General features: G+C 46.1%; 1 protein-coding gene and 1 long non-coding RNA gene across 2 annotated transcripts in view; both read right to left on the bottom strand.

Moving 5' to 3' along the window:
• The window catches only part of CAPN8 (calpain 8), a 73,256-nt gene extending 57,758 nt beyond the window's left edge, over nt 1-15,498 (bottom strand). Inside the window, exons 1-2 of the mRNA XM_024256071.2 lie at nt 15,262-15,498; nt 4,214-4,283 (exon numbers count right to left, since the gene is read on the bottom strand). Coding sequence (XP_024111839.1) covers nt 4,214-4,283; nt 15,262-15,498 — 307 coding nt within the window. The remainder of the gene's footprint in view (nt 1-4,213; nt 4,284-15,261) is intronic.
• LOC129047836 (uncharacterized) lies at nt 12,881-14,081 on the bottom strand. The gene is made up of 3 exons (XR_008509623.1): nt 13,563-14,081; nt 13,327-13,455; nt 12,881-13,119 (listed from the first exon to the last, which is right to left on the bottom strand). It is a non-coding gene; the product is annotated as an uncharacterized LOC129047836 (long non-coding RNA).
• Nucleotides 15,499-23,523: the final 8,025 nt, after the last annotated feature.

The following is a 23,523-nucleotide window of genomic DNA, read 5'->3' as shown; positions in this document are numbered from 1 at the left end:
TCCAGGAGCATTGCAGAGTGATGGATTTAGGAGAAGGGGAAAGATGCCAGGGCCATGGGGCTCAGAGGGCAGAGGTGGCCTTGGAGAGGGAGAGTGCAGGCTGGGCCAGACCTGGGATCCCCCTCCATTTACATGTTGGGGTGTACCTGCCTTATTCTTTCTGCCCAGAGCCATGGCCATGCCCCCTACTTTTGGATAGTTCTCCCTGTGGTTTTAGAGGAGGTTCCCAGTCACAAGAGGCTCCCAACAGCAAGAGTGGGCCCCTGATCCAGGCTGGGCCCACTGCTCTGGCTGCAGTAACTGGCTCAAGGAGTGGGAGAAGACCCAAACCATAACATCACAGTCCTTTTCTGAGATCTGTAAAACCAAAGCTGGTTTACAATTATACTGAGGGAAAGTCTGGAATCATTAGTGGTCCCGTTTGCTGCCAGATGGATCCTGTCTGCCATGGAAGAGAATGAAGCCAACCTGTAGATACCAACAGAGAAGAGAGATGGGCAGAGAGTGTGCCAGGAACATTTAGATCCCTGGAACCAGGCTCCGAGGCCAACAATGCCATTCCCCTTCCATGATCTAGTTGGATGAGCCAATAAATTCTCCTTTTCCTTAAGCTATTAATAGTTGGGTTGGACTTTGAAAGCCAGTGACCAAAGCAGTTCTGGTTGATATATGGGTATGACTTACTATAAGGGGGTGCACAAAGCCAGAAATGGGTACTATATTCATTGGACAAAGTCTATTTGAGTGGCCACAGAGACCTCAAGATGCTCTGAGATGTGCGTAGGCCAAAATGCAAGGGAGAGAGACTGTGCTGGAACGAGCAGTGGAGGAACTGGCTGGGTTCCTGCAGTTTCCTGAGTGACGTGCACCCTTGAGCGTCCACTGGAAAAAGCACCCACAGACATGACCCACAGAGGACCGCACATTATAGCTTATTCCATCACCACATGGGGCGACCCTGAGACTGCCTTCCACTCCAGTAGGACACTGAGTGTGGGTGGCCCTTGCTAGACCTGGTGAGAACGGGCTCCACTGAGAAGACAGAGCAAGGAAAGGCTATGATTGCCAGGAACAGCAACTTTGAAGAAGAACTCTCCTTCTCAGTGTGCCAGGAGGCCTGAGCGTCGTGGGAGGGCTTTCGTTTGAGGGCTGTTTCAACAAAGGATTTACTCATTTAATTACTTAAGTGGAGGTAAAATCATACTGTCCTCCTTCAGGGACTGAGCTGTCCAAAGAAAAGTCATATTCTACAGGAAAAATTACTTGAAACAATTGGATCCTTGGCATTCAGCTTCCTCAATCTTTATTTTCCTAAAATATGTCTTCAAGGAAAGCCAGCTCCTGGGCTCTAAGTAAGCATAAGCTCTGATGGTAGCCAAGAGACTCATATATTTAGGATGAAAATCCGGCTTAGCAAGGACAGTAGGGAGGAAGGGACAACACACAGCCCACCCTGACAGAAGCAGCCAGACTTTGGACCTGCTGGCAAATAGCCTCACACGCTCAATATGAAGTGCGAACAAAGAGATCCACTGCCATGTGTTTTATACGAGTGCAAGAGAGAAAATAACTCAAATGTCCATCCTTTGGAGGCAGGATAAATCCACCACAGTGCGTACAAATGACAGAGTGCAACACTTGGAATGGTTCACAGAGAACAAAGTTCTTTATAGACTGTTATGGAAAGATCTCTCAAATACTTTATTAAGTGAAATAACACCAAATAATGGCAAGGTGCCAAACAGTGTTGATAGTGTGCTGCCTTCAGTACAAGAAGGGATATTTAGAATATGTACTTAGATTTGCTTGAATTTGCACAAAGAAACACGGAGAGAATTTTTCGTATGGCTGCAAGGCAGTGAGCAATGGAGTCAGTGGAGTCAACTGGAGACAGTGGGAAACAGACTTCACCGGGTGCCTTTCAGTTGCTTTAATTTTTATACTGTGTGTATTCAAAATAATGATGAAATAATAACACAGAACTCTATGAAAAAGACATCATTTTCATTATACAAATCAACTGTTTTAAAAAAATCCCAGCCTGGACAACATGGCAAAACCCTGTCTCTACAAAAAATACAAAAAAATTAGCTGGGTGTGGTGGCGCACTCCTGCTGTCCCAGCTGCTCAAGAGGTTCAGGTGGGAGGATCACTTGAGCCCAGGAGAAGGAGGTTGCAGTGAGCTGAGATCGGGCCACTGCACTCCAGCCTGGGAGACAGAGCCAGGCCCTGTCTCAAAAGTATATATATATGAAAACATCTTTTTTAGAAACCCTTAGAGCAGATCACACTGTGCTGTGTTGTACTCTGAAAAGCCAACAGAACATTTAACAAACGTTAATCCATATCAGGCCCCAATTCAACAAGTGCTGTGTGCTGCTCCCTTGTTCTTTGGGAATACACACGGTATGTCGAGTGGGGAATCTCTCCTCTTAATCTCTCACAATTCACCCACTGTTCAGGACCAGCCCTGACTCAGATCCCTCAGGCCACAGAGGCTGTTGCAACTCAGCCCCTAGCTCCCTACCCTGACGCTCTGGGTTATAGCCTTGGCGCTGTGAATCTCCTCTTCTACTGGCAGAGGCTCAGTCTGCACCTGGCTCCTTTCAGGAGATTGGACTCCCCAGCCCCTTTCCGCTCTGTTCATTAAAAACCACCACCGCAGCGGCTGGCTCCCCGGGGCAGCCACCACAGAGGCTGCCGCATTTGTTCTGATGTGAGCTGGATTCGGAGAGCTGGTTGGGTTCATTTCCTGTGCTTCCAGCCTCCGTCTCCATTGGCAGCACGCACTCACCATGGTAACGCTCAGGCCGCTTTTTGGAAACCCTCACTTCTCCTTGCTTAAAACTATTCAAAGAAAAATCCATCCAAGCCCATCAAGGAAAAGGTACTTATTAAATACCTTTCCCAAAGTTAAAACATCTCCAACAAGGAGCTGTTTGAGTCGCCTTCCAAGTTGTGTGTCCCTGAGACACATGCATAATTAGGTTAAACATGGAGCTGGAAGTAAAAAGGCACCACACTTACCCAGAACAAGAAAAGGTCAGAACGCTACCCCTCTGTGAGCCCTCACACAAAAGCTCGGGAAATGGAGGCTGTGGTTTTCAGGGAACGGGGCACGCGCTTGTGTGCGGCACCCCGAATCGTTCCCGCTGGTTGATCGTCACGCTCTGTGAGCTCTTTCTAAGGTACATTTGCTATATTCATTAAAGGAGAGAACATTGGAAGCGTTTAAAATAAAATGTCTTGTGATTTTCAAAATCATGAACATTTCCAGCAGGCTGAAGAGAAAGGGCTTTCTTGGTTGCAATAAGAAAGAAAGAGAAAAAGAGAAAACCTCCTGAAAAAAAGGGGGGGAGTGGTGATGGGGTCCATGTGATGCTGAGGTTTGTGTTTGTTTTGCTGATTTTCAGTAAGCAGGATTTGTTTCTTTTTCGCCTTCATTTCCAGTTCTGTATTTTGCAGCTGTCACTGGATGGTGGTTTGGAAGCCCCTCAAATTCAATTCAGAGCCATGTTGTCCATGAAATGTAAGGGTTGCCCAATTCAACGCAGAAACTCCCATCTGTGAGGCCTTGGTATCAGGAGGGCTTATGAGAGCAATAAAGCTCATCTGCTACCACGGAGAACCTCAGTTTCTGACAATGGGGGCTAGAACTTACAAAACTAAATGAAATTATTTCTTAAACTCAACTGCCCCTAATTTAAAAGGAATATGATAAGTTCAGAAATGAAGGTTTTTGATTACAGGATCCCAGGCCTATGAAAGAATGCCTGGCTAGAAAAATAAGATTCCTGTTTTCTTACTAATTATAAAAGCACTTATTATGACAGCCCGTAATTACTTAGATATGGCCATTCCAAAGGACAAATTATGTCTACTTAAAGGTAACTACAACAAAAACACAGTATAGCACAGATATCTACTCTACACCTGTAATCCTGGCTCCTTGCTCTAGCATTAAAGTGGTTAAATGAACTGGCAAAATCTCTCATTAGGGGGAGCCAAGAGGTAGTTCCAGCATTTGGACCTACAGTGAAGTTCCAGCATTTGGACTCACAGTGAAGAATGCAGTCTCAAAAACACAAACCCAGACGGACACATCAGGTACCTAATTCACTCGGTGAAGTCTCACAGCTTAGTCTGATGTTTACTCATGACACATACACACCCGCCCTCTCCCAAAACAAATAAGACTCTCCCAGTTACTCACCTAGACCACCCTGACAAATGTCTGTGCGCGTGGCTCCACCAATGATAAACTGAGGGCTGGGACATAACTCCTGAAAGTAATTTGGAACAAAACACAAGTCACAAGGTGCTCAGTGACGGTGGCAATCTGGGGAAAGGAACATCAGAGTCCCAGGTTGCAGAGCTAGAAGAAACCCAGGATTGTCTACTGCCCATCACATGGTTTTATTGCTGAGGACTCTGAAGCCCAGAGAGGGGATGAGCCCTGCCCATAGTCACTCAGCCGCGGGTGAACAGAGCAGGAGCTGGAGTCCAGAACCCCTGCCAGGACTAGTGTTTTCATTTTTTATTTATTTTTTATTTTATTTTATTTTACTTTATTGAGACAGCATCTCGCTTTGTTGCCCAGCCTGGAGTGCAGTGGCATGATCTCGGCTCACTGCAACCTCCGCCTCCCGGATTCAAGTGATTCTCCTGCCTCAGCCTACCACATAGCTGGGATTACAGGCGCATGCCACCACACCCAGCTAATTTTTTTTTTTTTTTTTTTTTTTTTGTATTTTTAGTAGAGACGGGGTTTCACCATGTTGGCCAGGCTGATGTTGAACTCCTTACCTCAAGTGATCCATCTGCCTCGGCCTCCCAAAGTGCTGGGATTACAGGCATGAGCCACAGCGCCCAGACAGGACTAGTGTTTTAATACTATATGTGTGGTGTGGGTGTGTGGGTGTGAAAAGGTGGTGAGGAGCAGGGAGGTAGGAGAAAGGCAAAGGCTGAGATAATATGTGATGAAAAATGATCTCACCCATTCAGACAACACCCCTATTTACATAAAGAGAAGATTAGAAGAATATTTAGCAAAATGCTGTGCACCCTGTGGGCACTCATTAAAGTCTTGACTAAATGATAATGACCCCATGTGCTGATGGACACACCGAGGTGTCAGACGTACCATGTATCCTGAGACGAGAACTCATCTCCGATACATTCACATATCTGGCCTACACTTCCTCCACTCACCTATCTCAACTGGCATCTGCCTACAAGCAATCTCATGGCCCTGGCACTCTGTTGGGGCACAATGACACATGCTTTAGTCATCCTTTCTTTGTTTACCCAGCAAGGATTTTTTGAGTGCCCATTCTGTATCCAGTACCCTTTGAACCACGGCAGGCAGGGGAAAGAGGGAAACATGGTGAAATGAAGAAAGAAAAGAAAGAAACCACGTAGTTCTTGGCCTCAAGGTGCTTTTGGTGTATATAGCAAACCAAGATTGACATTGTGAAAAAGTCAGAGAAAAAAGGCTGGTGCATAATAATAGAATGCAGGCTATATCCACAAAGGGAGAAAAAACACAAAGAGAGAAAAATGAGAAGGGCCCAATAGGGATGATGGCTGCAAGACTTAGTGGATGGGAGATGATGCCTGTCCATTAGAAAGGTAGGATGCAGGAGCAGTCTACGTACTGGATCCTAAAGAAGAGATGGGTCTACCTGTTCACCAGGCAAACTGTGAGGGAAAAAGGGCAGGACCTCGAGGGACAAAACAGAAGTCAGCCTACATTTAATCGGAGGCATCCTGGGCTGCACTACATCAAAGACTGTCTGGCCACAGAGAGAGAGAATCATTTCGTTCTTACTTCATAGAGGTGAAGAAAGGGCAGATCAGAAAGGACCAGGAAGCAGGAGGGTGGGCTGAGGGCAGATGCATGGGGTCTGGATGAAGCTGGCAATGGGGATTCTGGGATTCTGTTGTGTGAGGTGGAGCCTTCCAGGTGGCAGCCCCATAGCCTCTATAAGGTGCTGGCTCCTGCTGAAATGGCAGAAACAGCTCCTCTGGGCTGACTTTTTTTCAAGTATTAAAAAAAATTATGCTGGGTGCAATGGCTCATGCCTGTAATCCCAGCACTTTGGGAGGCCAAGGTGGGCGGATCACCTGAGGTCAGGAGTTCGAAACCGTCCTAGCTAACATGGTGAAACCCCCTCTCTACTAAAAATACAAAAATTAGCCAAGCGTGGTGGTGCACCCCTGTAATCCCAGCTACTCGGGAGGCTGAGGCAGGAGAACCCAGGAGGCGGAGGTTGCAGTAAGCCAAGATCACGCCATTGCACTCCAGCTCGGGCAACAAGAGCGAAACTCCATCTCAAAAACAACAATAACAACAAAAATTTATTTACCTGTTTTTCATTGAAAAACTAATACATGAACATGAGAAAAAAAACCAACAGTAAATAATGGTGTAAAACACAAAATCCCTTCCGCCTCAGAGTCCGCACTGGTAACGTTTCTTAAGTGTCCCTCCAGAAACTGTCTTCTGATATGAAAGCATATTTATGTACATACACACTTTTTTTTTTTTTTTAGACACAGTCTCACTCTTTCGCCCAGGCCAGAATGCAGTGGCGCGATCTCGGCTCGCTGCAAGCTCTGCCTCCTGGGTTCACGCCATTCTCCTGCCTCAGCCTCCCGAGTAGCTGGGACCACAAGCACCTGCCACCACGCCCGGCTAATTTTTTGTATTTTTAGTAGAGACGGGGTTTCACCGTGTTAACCAGGATGGTCTCCATCTCCTGACCTCGTGATCTGCCCACCTCGGCCTCCCAAAGTGCTGGGATTACAGGCGTGAGCCACTGGGCCCAGCCACATACACACATTTTTATCACATATGTCTTGTATGTATGTCTCAGGACATAGAGAGCTTTGTAACTTCATTAAAAGTACCATAAGTTATTTAGCTCGCTTATTTTCTTGCCATTTATTTATTTGTAAATAAAGGTTCTCTAGTGATGGACCTTTAGTTTTTTGTTTATTCATTCGCTTTCAGTCTTTTGCAATCTCTGGCGGCGACTTAAAGAGAAAAGTGGCACCAGCCAATCTGGATGTTCTAACAGTGTGCAGCTGCAAATGTTCACCCCGGGTGCCCAAGAGCTCCCAGTCTCCAGGCAGTCATTTTTTGGCAAGTAAAAGGCAGAGAGATCTGATAGAGTAATAAGTAAAAAGAAAGAGAAAAAAAATTTAATTTAAATGTTGTTTAAAAAAAAAGAAGGAAAAGGTTGTATCGTTAAGAGGAAAGAAAAGACAGCACACTCAATAGGGGTTTGGAAGAATCTCTTTTCTTAAAAACTCTGTTAAAATAGGTTCTTGGCTGGGCATGGTGGCTCACACCTGTAATCCCAGCACTTTGAGAGGCCAAATTGGGTGGATCACCTGAGGTCAGGAGTTTGAGACCAGCCTGGCCAACAGGGCAAAACCCTATCTCTACTGAAAATATAAAAATTAGCCAGGCGTGGTGGTGGGTGCCTGTAGTCCCAGCTACTCAGGAGGCTGAAGCAAGAGAATCACTTGAACCCGGGAGGCAGAGGTTGCAGTGAGCTGAGATTGCACCACTGCACTTTAGACTGGGCAACAGAGTGAGACTCTGTCTCAAAAAATAAATAAATAGATGAACAGGTTCCTGTTCTTCATCCTCCATTCATCCATCAGTCTACTGAAATCTGACTTCTATACCCATAGCTTTATAAAACTCCTCTCACCCATTCACCAATAATAACTAACTTCTCTTTGCATTCGGTACCGTTGGCTATTCCCTCTCTGAAATTGACTTCCATACCCTTACTCACGCTTGATTTTCTCCTTGCTTCTCTGAGCATTTCTCCTCAGTCTCCTTCATGCATTCCTCTACTGTGCTTACCCCTAAGTATCAAGGAACCCCTGGCTCTTGGTCCTCAACCCTCTGAGATTATCCCATTTCATACAGCAGTAACACCCCTAAGTATTCTCTCTCAGTGACATCATTCAACCCCATGGCTTCAACTATTAACTGCAGAATATGCTGATGCTTCCAAAATAACTCCCTGAGCTGTATCTTCAGTTACCTGTGTCACATTGCTCATGAGACAGAATTTCATTCGATTCATATCTAATAGGCCTCCCAAGTTCTGCTAAAATGTTGAGTTTGGGTTGGAAGACAGAGTGATTGGCAAAGGCTACAGACAATTACAAGTAATATATACAGAATGGTGCTAAGTGGTTTGTAGGTAGATGGAATGTCCATTTTTCTACGTGGCACTCAGTATAATTCAAAAATGCCCCCACCCCAGAAAAACACATACACACACACCAAGAAATGTCATGACTAATATGTTGCATGAATCTTTCAGGAACCACAGAAAGTCCCCAGCTTTGGGCTGGGCATGGTGGCTCACATCTGTAATCCCAGCACTTTGGAAGGCCAAGGTGGGCTGATCACTTGAGGTCAGGAGTTTGAGACCAGCCCAGCCAACATGGTGAAATCCCATCTCTACAAATAAAAGTGCAAAAACTAGCTGGGCATGGTGATGTGCACCTGTAATCCCAGCTACCCAGGAGGCTGAGGCATAAGCATTGTTTGAAACCAGAAGGCGGAGGTTGCAGTGAGCCAAGATTGCGCCACCACACTCCAGCCTGGGTGACAGAGTGAAATTCTGTCTCAAAAAAGAAAAAGAAAAAGAAAGTCCCCAGCTTTGCAAGGAGATTCCATCTCACTACGATGCCCAAAGAACTTACCCCAAGTCTTCTCTCCATTACTAAGTTCCTGTTGAAGCACAGATCAGAGATACAAAGTAATTGGCAGTCAGAGAGGTTTTAAAGAGGCAGAATTCTGTGAAGAGGCAGCCTCCCACCTACCCACACTTGGAACCCTTTTTTTATCTTTCCTAATAACAATCGTGTCTTTTTAGTAACACTGTTTTCTATTACTCAAGCGAGGATCTCAAAACACTCCATAAATACAAATTACTCTAACCTAGGATTAGCCTCTGATGACCAGGCCTAAGGAAATACAGGTATCAGTCAAGAATCCAAGGCAGAAAGTGACTGAAACCTACACTGTCTCAGTGATGATGGCTACTTGGCCACACTGCTCTCCTAGAGCGTTAACCATGTCTGATAGCTTTGGTTTGCACTTTAGGAGCTCTGGTTTTTAGAACCCCCAGAGATGCTGCCGTCTTCATCATCATCATCTTCAAGTATAGCCATATTGCTTGACCCAGCACCTCTGTCCTTCTGTGATCTGGCCTCACTGGATGTTTCCAGCTTTGTCTGTCAGTTTCCCACAGTGAGTGATTATCACCCTCCTCCCATCACAATGGACTCCCACCTTCCTCTGAATACACTTGCTCCCGATGCACTGCCACAACCTAGTACCTCTGCCCACACCTGTGCCTTCTCTTCAGTCTCTCTCCCAATTCTCTTCCATTAACAATCCCAACTCAAATGTCTCCGGTAATTAACCTGCCCCAGTTTCGCTGTCAAATTTAACTGCTTCTTCCCCTGAACTCCCATACATTGTGTTCATATTTCTATTTATTTCACCCTCTGGATAGTCTGTCTTGTAATAATAGCTAGATTTCCTCATTCAAGCCTCCCAATAACCCAAGCCTCCCAAAAAACAGTGAAGTGGGTAATATTATTATCCCCATTTTATGGATGAGGAAACTGAGTCTTGGGGTGGTTAGTAACTTCTCCATGGTTCCCCAGCTAGCAAATGGCCAGAGGGGACCAGAAACCTGATCTCCCTGACGCACGAGCTCATGCTCTTAACCACTCTGTGGCCTGCCAGCTGTCCACTTGTCCGTATGTCTCTCCCTGATGAGCCAAAGCTCCACAAAGACTCCTCTCCAGCACCTGAACACAACCAGCGCGCAATAAATCATGGCTAAACTGAAAACTCCAGATTCACTCCAGATGTAGCAGCTGAAGAAAGAGTGGAAGCTCCAAGCTGAGGCCTGTCACCCTCATCCTTATCCTAACCTCCCAACAATTCATCCCCTTGACATTTCTCTTAAATTGGGTCCTTACTATGCAGCTGACATCACCTCATTGCTGTCTTGCTGTATTTCTCCTTAAGATCAATAAACCACTTAATTGCCAAAAAGTGGACACTTCAGGGAAGAATATCATTGACTGTGCTGTACCAGGGCCCACTCATGCTGGGCATTCCTCAAACCACAGGACCTGGGCTGGGCATTGACCAAGCTCAGAGGGGAAGCCAGAAAATAAGGAGGCAAAAATCTACCTGCTAAGAACAACCCCGATCTCGCATAGCCAACCATGCTGTTTGTGGTAAGATTGCTCTTGCCCAACCCTAAATTGTCTCAGGATTGTGAATAACCAAAAGTTCATCCTGAGAGCCCATGCTTGACCTTGAGCCCTTCCTCTGGCAAACTTGTCCTGAAACCCTTGGGACAAGAGCCCAAGCAAATCTTTGCTCAATTGCTTATGAATAGGCAGAAACACCCAGCAGGGGCAGGATGTCAAATGGCATGATTTCAGAAAACATCTAAGTACCAAGCTCTATTTTATTATTGAGAGGACAAAAACATGTATACATATATGTTCAGCCCATCTCATCTGCTTTCCCCCAAAGGCCGGTAGAAATTAACATCTGTGTGGGAACCAGGATCATATGAGTCACATTTAGGCAGTGGACTTAAAGCCCCCAACACTGAAGAAGTACAAAGTCACCCTCAAAAGCAGCAATGAAATAAAAAAGCAAACGACACAATTAAAAATGGGCAAAGGGGCTGGGCGCAGTAGCTCACACCTGTAATCCCAACATTTTGGGAGGCCAAGGCAGGTGAATCACTTGAGACCAGGAGTTTGAGACCAGCCTGGCCAACATGGCAAAACCCAATCTCTACTAAAAATACAACGTGGTGGCGGGAGCCTGTGGTCACAGCTACTTGGGAGGCTGGGACACGAGAATCACTTGAATCTGGGAGGCAGAGGTTGCAGTGAGCCAAGATCGCACCACTGCAGTCCAGCCTAGGCAACAGAGTGAGACCCTGTCTTAAAAATAAATAAATAAAAATAAAAATAAAAAAAGGCAAAGAACTTGGATAGATATTTCTCCAAAGATGATCTACAAATGGTCAATAAGCACATGAAAAGATGCTCACCATCACTGATCTTTGGGGAAACGCAAATCAAAACCACAATGAGATGTCACCTCACACCCATTAGAATGGCTACTATCAAGAAACAGAAAATGGCTGGGTGCAGTGGCTCACACCTGTAATCCTAGCACTTTGGGAGGTCAAGGTGGGCAGATCACCTGAGATCAGGAGTTCAAGACCAGCCTGGCCAACATGGCAAAACCCTGTCTCTACTAAAAATATAAAAATTCATTGGGCATCGTTACGAGTGCCAGTAATCCCAGCTACTCGGGAGTCTGAGGCAGGAGAATCACTTGAACCCGAGGGACAGAGGTTGCAGTGAGCCAAGATCACGCCATTGTACTCTGGCCTGGGTGACAAGAGTGAAACTCCATCTCAAAAAAAAAAAAAAAAAGAAAGAAAGAAAACAACAAACATTGGCAAGGATGTGGAGAAATAGGAACCCTGTGCACTGCTGGTGGAAATGCAAAATGGTGCAACCACTATATAACACAGTATAGCGGTTCCTCAAAGACTTGAACCACATGATCCAGCCATGGGTCATATCTTTTGGGTATATAACAAAAAGAACTGGAAGCAGGGTCTCAAAGAGAAGTTTGCATACACATGTTTGTAGCAGCATGATTCACAATAACCAAAATGTAGAAGCAACCCAAGACCAACAATGGACAAATGAATAAACAAAATGTGGTCTATACACACCACAGAATACTATTCAACCTTCGAAAGGAAGGAAATTCTGACATATGCCACAACATGGATGAATCTTGAGGATATTATGCTAAGTGAGTTATGCCAGTCACAAAAGGACAAATAACTGTGTAATTCCACTTATATGAGGTACACAGCATAGTCAAATTCAAAGAGACAGAAAGTAGAACAGTGGTTGTCAGAAACTGGGGGAAAGGGCCAGGTGCAGTGGCTCACACCTGTAATCCCAGCACTTCGGGAGGTCGAGGTGGGTGGATCACTTGAGGTCAGGAGTTCCAGACCATCCTGGCCAACATGGCAACACCCCATCTCTACTAAAAATACAAAAAATTAGCCGGGCTTGGTGGCAGGTGCCTGTAATCCCAGCTACTCAGGAGGCTGAGGCAGGAGAATCGTTTGAACTGGGGAGGCAGAGGTTGCAGGGAGCCGAGATCGCGCCACTGCACTCCAGCCTGGGCAACATTGAGAGACTCCATCTCAAAAAAAAAAAAAGAAAAAGAAAAAGAAAAAAGAAAAGAAAAGAAATTGGGGGAAGAATGAATGGGGAGTTTTTAAATGTGTATTTAGTTTCTGTTTTGCAAGATAAAAAAAATTCTGGTGATGGAGGGTGGTGATGGTTGCATAGCAATGGGAATGTACTTAATGCCACTGAACTGTACATTTAGAAGTGGTTAAGATGGTAAATTTTATGTTATGTGTATCAAACCACAATTTAAAAATAAATGAGTAAATGCAACAAATGAACTTACAATGCACCACATTTCTGGATACCCCGATCTCTTTGCAAACCCCTGAAAGGCCTCTTGGGAGGAAAAAATAATAATGAAGCATTTAGGAACAGGCTAATTTTCTGAGCATTCAATGCATGTTCCTCATAGAGATAGGATCAGAATCTTTACTGATTCAGGAGTCTATTCAATAACCTGTAAGATCTTAGAGGATAAGTCTGCATTCTCTAATGTACCCTTGTGGTATGTGAGCATGAGCCTGCCCAAAAGCAGCTGTGTGATAATTTTTCACTGATGATCAGGGACGGAGAAGTTAAATTTTGACACACATTTATTTACTCAACACGCACTTGAAAACTCCAAATAGGAGTCCTTCAATTGCACCTTCTGCATTACTCAGGTTCCACTGCCTCATGCTCTGAATTTTACTTCCTCCGTTGACAGCCACAAATCAGCACATCCAGTCTACAATTACCGCATTTCCACAGACCATGAGGACAGATGAAGACACGGTTTGGGGAAGAACAGGCTATGTGGTTAAGGAGATAAAATCTCTAAGGATTTCAAAGAAAGGAGAAAAACTAAGCAAAGGTTAACTGATACCTGACTTTGGTCTCTAAAGGAAAATTTTCTCTCCCTCCTTCCCCAACCCCAAGACCCTTGGGATCTGCAATGGTGCCCCTCCCTAAGGCTTTTCACCACCCAGTGGGGACAACCCAGGTTCCCATGGCCCATCATTTATGCCTCTGTACAGTTCTTACTTCATTCTGCCTTGGGCTTCAGTCCTTTATTCACACCTCTGTCTCCCCACACTTTCCATCAGAGCTGAGACCACAGCTCCTTCCTCAGTTTCTTCCTGACCACATTCCCAATCAGTGCAGAGCCCATGCCTGGCACAAAACAGAAGCTCAAAAAAACTGTCTGTTGAAATGAAATGTGGCTGTCTTGAAATTAGAATATAAAACCATTGCTCCCAATCTGGATTTTGTCAACATACCAGAGTAATCCCATAGGTTTCAGATGGGAATGGGAAGATGAATCACAGTGGGCAGGAGGGCAGCATGGCCTAGGAGTTATTCTCAGAGATGAAAACTGTTGGACAAAATCAGCAGGATCAAAGCAAAGAGGGTAGAGGTAGCTGGAGTTAAATAGTGATTTTGACCATTTTAGAAGTACTCTTCCTTTATGTTCTGTTTCAACCACTGCCAAGAAAATAGGAACCCTGACTTGATTTCCCTATCATGGTTTAGAAGACAAAAGGTGCCCAGGTCATTTCATAGCCCCTCTCCTGAGACGTTGTTATGAGCTCTGTTGAACAGAGCACTTTGTATGGATGAGCTCAATTCTCACAACCACTCTATATGGGGGAGGTTCTCATCCCTGAGGAATCACTTGACAGGGGTCACGTAGTCATAGGTCATGGGCCTAGGTTTTGGGAGGACTGTTCTTCATCCCTTGCCCTTGAGCTTTGGGTAGTATCAGTAACCGCATCCAGGAGCCCCTGCCTTCCGTCTGCATCCACAGAACCCCAGCTCCCACCTTTCCACTCACCAGCCCTGATGGAATAATGTCAATTCATGGCCTTGAGCAACCGTGCACCTTTCAGCAATGATGTTGTCACAATTTACCCACCGGCTGACTGCATCCAGCACTGAGTTGTTCCATTGTGCACTGGCCCAGGGACCGTATGCAGTAATGACAACTATGTATTCTGCATCTATTATGTTCTGGGCACTATGCTCTGAGATTTGTCTCTAATTCTCATACCAACTCTGAAAAATAAGGTGCCTGTAAATGCCATTTTACAGATGAGAAAACTAAGGCTCACAGAGTTTACCTGCCCAAAACAACACAGGCAGAGCTAGGATTCAAACCTAACTTACCTAGTTCCAAAGCTCATCCATGCTCTTCTCTCTATACCTCACAATCTCTGAACAAGAGTTCAGGCCGGGTGTAGTGGCTCACATCTGTAATCCTAACACTTTGGGTGGCTGAGGTGGGCAGATGGCTTAAGCCCAGGAGTCCAAGACCACCCTGGGCAACACAGCACAATCCTGTCTCTACAAAAATATATAAACATTAGCTGGGTGTGGTGGCACGTGCCTGTGATCCCAGCTACTTGGGAGGTTGAGTTAGGAAAATCACCTGAGCCCAGGAAGGTTGAGGCTGCAGTACACTGTGATCGCACCACTGCACTCCAGTCTGGGTGACAGAGTGAGACTCTGTCTCAAAAAAAAAGAGTTCAAAAGGTGGTGGGGGTCCAGGTGCAGTGGCTCATGCCTGCTATCCCAGCACTTTGGAAGGCCGAGGCAGGTGGATCACCTGAGGTTGGGAGTTCGAAACCAGCCTGACCAACATGGAGAAACCCCATCTCTACTAAAAATATAAAATTAGCCAGACATGGTGGCACATGCCTGTAATCCCAGCTACTCGGGAGGCTGAGGCAGGAGAATCACTCGAACCCAGGAGGTGGAGGTTGTGGTGAGCTGAGATCGTGCCATTGCACTCCAGCCTGGGTGACAGAGCAAGACTCCATCTCAAAAATAAAAAGTAAAAAAAGGTGGTGGTGGATGGGTCTGAAATATGAGATCCAGACACTTAGGATCCACAGCCTCAACTTCTCCCTCAGTTCCTCTTGATCAGATGTAAGGCCCCTCCACCTTGTATGTCACTCAACAGCAAGCCCGCTTCCTTACCGTGGGCCGCTTCCAGATGATGCCTTGAGTTTGCGGAGAGCCTGGTCCAAGATCCTTGTAGCCCAAAGCTGATGGACATGCTGGGAACTCGGGGTCCTTAAATAGGACCCCTGAGTCCAAGCACTGTTGCCTCAGGGTCTTGAAATCCTGGCCCAAGTATTTCAAAGCGTTTTGGTTGGAGCCAAGACCTTGAGTGGCTGCCCGCTGCCTAGATACACCAGCTGCCTGGGCTGCCATGGCCGTGGGCTCTGTAGGGTGGACAGAAGGGCAGGGCTGCACTGTACTCTCAGACACCCACTCCACTGGGAGGGGAGCTACAAGGCACTAAGGGAGGTGGAGCAGACAAACATTTCACCTGAGGCCCTGTTCCAGAAGGAAGTGAGTCATGGCCAGGGACAAATATGTACCCAAGGTCCAGGCCTATCTGCCCCACCTTCTTTTTCTGCCTTTTGCAAATAATTTGGGGTCTGGGAACCTTCCAGCGCCCATCCCAGGCCATTAGCCTAAGAAATCCATTAGGATCTTGACCCCACCCCGGCATTCCCTCCACACACCTCTTTGCAAGACCTGCTTGCCTTGCATAAAGCCCATTGACTGAGATGAGAAGGCTCATTGTGCAGCTTGAAGCAAATATTCATCAAGGAATTGGAGGCATGGCTCTGAGCAGGAAGAAGGCAAGTAGTTACAGGGGCCTCCTTTCCTGCCAGAAAAGTTTGGGTGCATATTTCCTAGGAAGGCAAAAAATATCAGAAGGTGGTGATTCACAGGCCAGATTTGGAATAAGCCTGACTGGAGGAGGTTCCACCTGTGAGTGAACACTTTGGCCTCTGACTGCCTCGGTTTCTATCCCAGCTTCCCCAGTAATTTGCTCTGTCATGTTGGGCAAGTTATTTAACCTCTTTTCTCCTCAGTTTTTTTTATCTATAAACTGGAAGATCATAGTAGAGCCTACCTCAAAGGGTTGTTCAGAAGAGTGATGAGATCTGCTTAGAACAGTATGGAAGTAACATTCAGTGAATGTCAGGTATCACTATTCCTTGAAGCCAGGATTCCCAGAAAGGCCTTGGAATCAAGAGCCTTGATTCCAGTCTCAGAAGTGAGTTACAAGCTGCATGACCTTGGATTAGTCACTTCTCTCTGGGCTCCAGTTTCCTACATCTGGTCTACCTGAAGGATGTTAACCACACCAATGCTTTCTGAATTTCAGTGTTTGTGGCACACTAGGAAATGGTCCCCCAAGGATACCAGGTCCTCATCTTGAGAACCTGTAAATAGTCCCTTATCTGGGAAAAGGGTTTTTGCTGTTATGACTAAGTTAAGGATCTCAAGATGAGAAGATTATCCTGACCCTAAATACACAAGTGTCTTCATAAGAGGAAGGTAGAGGAAGATTTGACAATAGACAAAAAGGAGAGGTGATGAGATGAGGAAGGCAGAGGTTAGCGAGATCCTGCCCCACTCCAGGGAACACCAGCAGCCACAGGACCTGGAAGGGGCAAGAAGGGATTCTCCCCTAGAGCCGCTGGAGGGGTGTGGGCCTGCCGACACCTCGACTTCACAGCCTTGGGACTTCTGGCCTCCAGAACGGTGAGAGAATACATGTATGTTGTTCTAAGCCACCACATTTGTGGTCATTTGTTACAGAAGAAGCAGGAAACAAATACAGTGTGCAGAAGAATCCCCCAGAGCACTCGCTCAAAATGCTGATTCCCTAATAGGTGCTACCACAAATCCTCCACCCCCATCCCTCCCAAAAGAGAGTTCTAACTCAGGAGGTCTGAAGTAAGACCCAGGAATCTGCAGTTTTTAAACCAGTACCCCAGAGATGATGCTAATACAAGGATCCAGGGATGCCCTCTGAGAAGCTCTGGACCAGCCGACCTCTGAGGTCTTCTAAGCCAACTCTGACGACCTTCTAAGCCAGTGACAGTCCGTGTGTTAAGCACTTAGCTAGGTGGGTAGGTCTGAGCAAGTAGAAAGAAGGGTTGCTCCCAGGTGTTCAGAAAAACATGTGGTTTCCCAGGTTTCATCAGAAACTCAAGGCCAGGCCAGGCATGGAGGCTCAGATCTGTAATCTCAGCATTTTGGGAGGCTGAGGCAGGAGGATCGCTTGAGCCCAGGAGTTCAAGACCAGCCTGGGCAACATAACAAGACCCAGTCTCTAAAAAAAATAATGAAAAAATTAGCTGGGCATGGTGGTGCGTGCCTGTAGTCCCAGCTACTCAAGAGGCTGAGGTAGGAGGATTGCTTGAGCCCAGGAGGTCAGGTCAAGGCTGCAGTGAGTCACCCACTCCAGCCTGGGTGACAGAGTGATGAAACTCTGTCTGAAAAAAAAAGAAAGAAATAAAGAAAAAGAAAGAAATTCAAGGTCAAAATGGCCTTCAGAGGCTAAAGCTAGCCCCAGAAAGACTATGGTCCATGCCCTCTTGGGGACCCCGTCTTCCTTCCCTCAACATCACTTTCCCCTTGATTCCACATCTGCCCACTATTAAGCTCATCTAGTGTTCACAGTTACGTTTTCACCAGCCCACACAGTTGACACTCTCTCACTTGGGTGGCCCCAACCACCCCTAAAACCAGAACCACAACTCCATTCAGTCAACACAGAATGGTCATTGCAAATCTTGGCCGTGTCACTGCCAAGCTTAAAACCCCCAGTGGCTGCCCACTGCTCCTGGGAGAAGAGTAAGGGGGGTTTCGCACAGCCCATTAGACCTTGAGCAGCTGACCCCGCCTACCTTTCCTCCTGCTCCATTCTCCCCTCCTGGCTTTCTTTCCATTCCTGGAATGTTGTGTTCTGTCCCGCTTCAGGGCTTGACACCTGCTGTGCCCTCCACCTGAAATGTTCTTCTCCCCACCCCAGCCCTGTTCATCCAGTAGACCTGGGTGCCCCAGGAAAGGTTTTCTGGACAATTCCACACTCATACTAAGTCATTTTCCCCTCTTATACGCTCTCATAGCAACCTGCAAGACCCTGCCCCGCACCGATTCCTGCAATCATTTAATTAATGCCTCTCCACCCAACAAGGCTCTGATCTCCACGAGGACAATTACCCCTGTTTGTTTTACTCATTGTTGTATTCCTGAACCCTAGAAAGCTCCTGGAACATAGTAGGGACTCAATAAATATTTGTTGCATGAATATACACCTACAGGTATGAGATGTGCTGTGGATAAATGTGCACCAGGTATAATGGACCTGACACCTTCCGGCAGGGTCATTAGTTCATTAACAAGGATCCTATGGGATTGTTTTTCTTGCCTCTTTCTCCCCTACACCTCCCAGAAACATTCCCCTTAGACTGACTAAAGTGAGCAAGCCCTTCCTCCATCCAATTGCAGAGTAAACACAGCTGGTAATTTTCCTTCTGCACAAGGGAACTCCTTTGAGGTTAGCAATCTCCTTCCTACCCCACCTGCCTGAATTACCTCACTCCCACATCCAGATGCGGTGCAAACAAACCCTTCCTCATCGAGGCTGGCAGGTCTGAGCCACTGAAAATAGAGCCTTTGTGTATCCAGGCACAAAAAGAACAACAAGTGGAATTGAGAAGTCTCTGCTCCCCAGTGCCTCATGAGCAGACAGCAAACGTCTACGTGTTCTCCAGCCAGGTACCCGGGAGCAAGCAGCCTGCACCCACTGTCTCTGTCCACCTGGACAGATGTCTCTCCAGCCTCACACTCCAGGCACCACAGGAGCCAGTGCCAGCTCCTTGCCAGGCAGCCTGAGGATCCACTAAGAGACTGATGAGGGTGTGCATACACTCCTGACACACGCCTGGCAGCACCTCCTTAATAAGAACACTTCTCGGCAAACAGCCCAGGTGAATACTGCCTCTTCTCTGTGCACACCAGCCAAGTGGGGACGCTGAGCTGTATCTACACATGGCTCCTCTCAGTCAAAAGGATCAAGGCTGTATTATCCTCTTAGAAAGGAAGATAAATCACCCTGGTTGCGCCCAGGGGTCCAAGCGTTCTTTTCAGATGATTAAAGTTTGCAAAGCTTGTTGTCTTGCATAACTATAACTTCAGGGAAAAGATGGGTGCAAGCTAACTGCAGAATTCTCTCTCCTGGGCCTGACAGTTTCAGAATGCTAAGGCAAGCCGGGGTTGAATCCAATGTCAAGAGGATTACAGAGTTCTCATACATTGCTGGTGGGAATGTAAAATGGTGCCGCTGTTTTGGAAAGCAGTCCAGCAGTCCCTCAAAATGCTAAACAAAGAATTACACAGTAACTCTGAGTGACATCTCACTTCAAGGATTGAAAGAGAATTGAAAATATATGTCTACACAAAAACGTGTACATAAATGCCCATAGGAGCATTATTCATAATAGCCAAAAAGTGGAAACAACCTAAATGCCCAGCAATGGACAAATGGATAAACAAAATGTGATGTATGCATATGATGGAATATTATTCAGCCATAAAAGGAGTCCATAAAAGGAGTGAAATACAGTTACATGCTACAGCATAGATGGACCTTAAAGACATGCAAAGTAAAAGAAGCTAACGGCAAAAGGCCATACATTGTATGATTCCAGTTTTATGAAACGCCTAGAATTGCAAAGCCACAGAAAAAGAAAGTAGAGTAGTGGTTGCCAGGGATTGGGAAGTGGGGCTGACTGCTAATAGTTACAAGGTTTCTTTTTTGGGGTGATGAAACTACTATGGAATGAGATGGTGGTGATGGTTGCACAACCAAAAGTCACACTGTAGGCCAGGCACAGTGGCTTACACCTGCAATCCCAGCACTTTGTCAAGCTGAGCTGGGAGCATCGCTTGAGCCCGGGAGGTTGAGGCTGCCATGAGTTATAATTGCACCACGGTACTCTCATCTGGATGAGCAAGCGAGACCTGTCTCAAATAAATAAATAAATATCACACTTTAAATGTACACTTTGGCGATGTTTATGTTACGTGAGTTATATCTCAATTTTAAAATTGAAAAGGAGAAAAAAGGCATTACAGAGGGGAAGGCTGGCTATGATACAAGCATTGGTAGGTGGTCTCTAAGGAAGAGATTGGCTTCCCATCTGCCCAGGATATCAAGTGCCCGGCACATGCAAACAGTTCTAGAGCTGTAAGAGCAAACCCTACCTAACCAGAAGGCTGGATGAGTTGAGATGTGTGGGCTCATTCTCTCTCCAGGTCTGCAGGATCGCTCATGGCATCTTAGGGGTCACACCTCAGGCCTTCATCCTGGCAGGAAAGGACTCAGTCAAGGCCAGTTGGGAGGCCAGCTGAGACTGCCCCCTAGAGGCCTACAGATCCTGTTGACCTGGTATGACTAAGTAATGCTGCAAAAACTCACATTTGAATAGAATGCAAGGTCTACATAGCACTTTCCTGCCATGGCTGCCTAGAGATTCACGCTAAGTCTGTAAGAAAGATCATATTGTCAGGCTACCCCAAGGTCACTCAAGTAGCAAACTTGAGCCCAAGTCTTCTGATTTTAATTCCCATGCTCTTTTTAAGGCACACTACCCACACATACCAACAGGGAGACCCGATCTGAGCAGTAGGCTGTGAGACGTGATGCCTAAAAGGAAGAAATCCAATGACTCACTCAGCCCTCCATCTGCAAACCGTCTCTGTGCCAACACTCCCCTGGGCAGGGGTCGATGCTGGTAGGAGGATAAAAGGACAAATACAGGCCAGATGCATTTTCTCAGGCCTGTAATCCCAGCACTTTGGGAGGACAAGGCAGGTAGACGACTTGAGCCCAGGAGTTCCAGACCAGCCTGAGCAAAGTGGTGAAACCCCATCTCTACAAAAAATTCAAAAAATTAGCCAGGCTTGGTGGCAGGCACCTGTGATACCAGCTACTCAAGAGGCTGAGGCAGGAGAATCGCTTGAACCCAGGAGGTGGAGGTTTCAGAGAGCTGAGATCACCCCACTACACTCCAGCCTAGGTAACAGAGCAAGACCTTGTCTCGAGAAAAATTAAAAAGAAAAGAAAAGAAAAAACCGAAAGACAAATAAACACCATGCCTGCCCACAAAGAACTTCCATGCAATGGAAAGACCAGGCAATGCTCAAAGAAAGAGTGGTTGGTTCTGAGGATGATGAGTGATAAGGAAGGCTTCATGGAGGAGGTGGCCTTCCAGTTAGATCAGTAGGATAAGGTGCTTGAAGGATGATGAGGATTTTGAAAGAAGGCAGTGTAAAAAGAGCATTGGCGGCAAGGGGAACTGCAAGAAAATGGTAAGAAGGAACAGCTCTGCACACAGTGCCAAGGGAATATTAATTATCTAGAATGAGATCATTCTAGATCACTCACTCCTGGAGTGAGGCAGGAGGCAAACAACAAAAGGAAAAGACACTGGGGGCCTTGAATGCCATCCTAAATGGGTGTGGACTTCTTCTCTATAGTTAGGGTGCAGTTGCTGTGAAACAAGCAAGAATCGATGATGGCTTAATTCAGGTAGTGGCACTGGGACTGGGCAGGTAGGGAGAGGAGTTCCCAAGTTTCCCTCCTCTGTGAGTCCCAGAGGCTGGGGAAGAGTGTGGAGGAAGGGAAGACACAGCCAGGATACCTCTTGTGATCTTGTGATATAATAAGAAATATGTATTTTGGTCTTTGTCCTCAGTTCCTGGCACAAAGCTTCTAAACTCTTGTAATTTCCTGGGTGATAAATGTGCTAGGAGCATCTTTTGTTGTAATATTTGGTCTTTGACTCTAGTCCCTGACATAGAGCTCCTAAATCCCTGGAATTTCCTGGGAATAGAAGAGTCTTTTGTTCTAATAAGGTGACTCTTGTGGGCTCCTGAATGGGGTCTAGTCATCAGAAAGACCAAGCCATGATTAGAAGCTTGGAAAAAGCCAAGCAAGATGCCTCACAACTGTAATCCCAGAACTTTGAGAGGACAAGGCAAAAGGATCACTTCAGCCCAGGAGTTCAGGGCCAGCCCGGGCAACATAGTGAGATGACATCTGTACTAAAAATAAAAAATAATAAACTAACTGGACATAGTGATACACACCTGTAGTCCCAGCTACTCAGGAAACCAAGGCAAGAGGATCGCTTGGGCCCGGGAGATTGAGGCTGTAATGGGCCATGTTCATGCCACTGTACTCGAGCCTAGGCAACAGAGAGAGACCCTGTCTCAGAAACAAGAAAGAAAGAGAAGGAAAAAAGAAACAAAGAAAGAAAGAAAGAAAGAAAGGAGGGAGGGAGGGAGGGAGGGAAGGAAGGAAGGAAGGAAGGAAGGAAAGAAGGAAGGGAGGGAGAGCTTGGAACTTTCAGCCCTGCTCCCCATCCTCCAGGCAGGGGAGAGGAGCTGGTGAGTAGGTTGATAATCCATCGTGCCTATGAGAGAAAGCCTCCATAAAAATTCCCGAGCTACAAAGAGCTAACAACAGAGCTATCATTTGATCCAGCAATCCCATTACTGGGTATATACCCAGAGGAATATAAATCATTCTGCAATAAAGATACACACATGCAAATGTTTCTTGCAGCACTATTCACAAGAGCAAAGACATGGAATCAACCAAAATGCCCATCAATGACAGATTGGATAAAGAAAACGTGGTGCATATACACCCTGAAATACTATGCAGACATAAAAAATAACAAGATTATGTCTTTTACTGAAACGTGGATGGAGCTAGAGGCTATTGTCCTTAGCAAACTAAGGCAAGAATACAAAATACCACATGTTCTCACTTGTAAGTGGGAGCTAAGTGATGAGAACTCATGAACACAAAGAAGGGAACAACAGACACTGGAGCCTACTTGCAGGTAGAGGGTGGGAAGAGGGAGAGGAACAAAAAAAAATAACTACTTGGTACTAGGCTAAGTACTTGGGTGATGAAATAATCTGTACAACAAATCCCCATGACAGGAGCTTAGCTATATAACAAACTTTCTGTATTAGTCCATTCTCACACTGCTATAAAGAAATACCTAAAACTGAGTCATTTATAAAGAAAAGTTGTTTAATTGGCTTATGGTTCTGCAGGCTATACAGGCTTCTGCTTTTAAGGAGGCCTCAGAAAACTTACAGTCATGGTGGAAGACAAAGGTGAAGCAAGCACATCTTACATGGTGGGAGCAGGAGGAAGCAGAGGGGAGGTGCTACACACTTTTAAGATAGCACTAGGGGGATGTTGCTAAACCATTAAACCACCCCCATGATCTGATCACCTCCCACCAGGCCCCTTCTCCAACACTGGGGATTACAAATTGACGTGAGATTTGGATGAAGACAAAAATCCAAACCATATTCTGTCCCTGGCCCATCCCAAATTTCGTG

The sequence above is a fragment of the Pongo abelii genome, chromosome 1, assembly GCF_028885655.2.
Source record: "Pongo abelii isolate AG06213 chromosome 1, NHGRI_mPonAbe1-v2.0_pri, whole genome shotgun sequence".
NCBI classification, from domain to species: domain Eukaryota; kingdom Metazoa; phylum Chordata; class Mammalia; order Primates; family Hominidae; genus Pongo; species Pongo abelii.
Note: the sequence above shows the minus strand (reverse complement) of the source record. Positions and strands in the feature narration are given on the sequence as shown.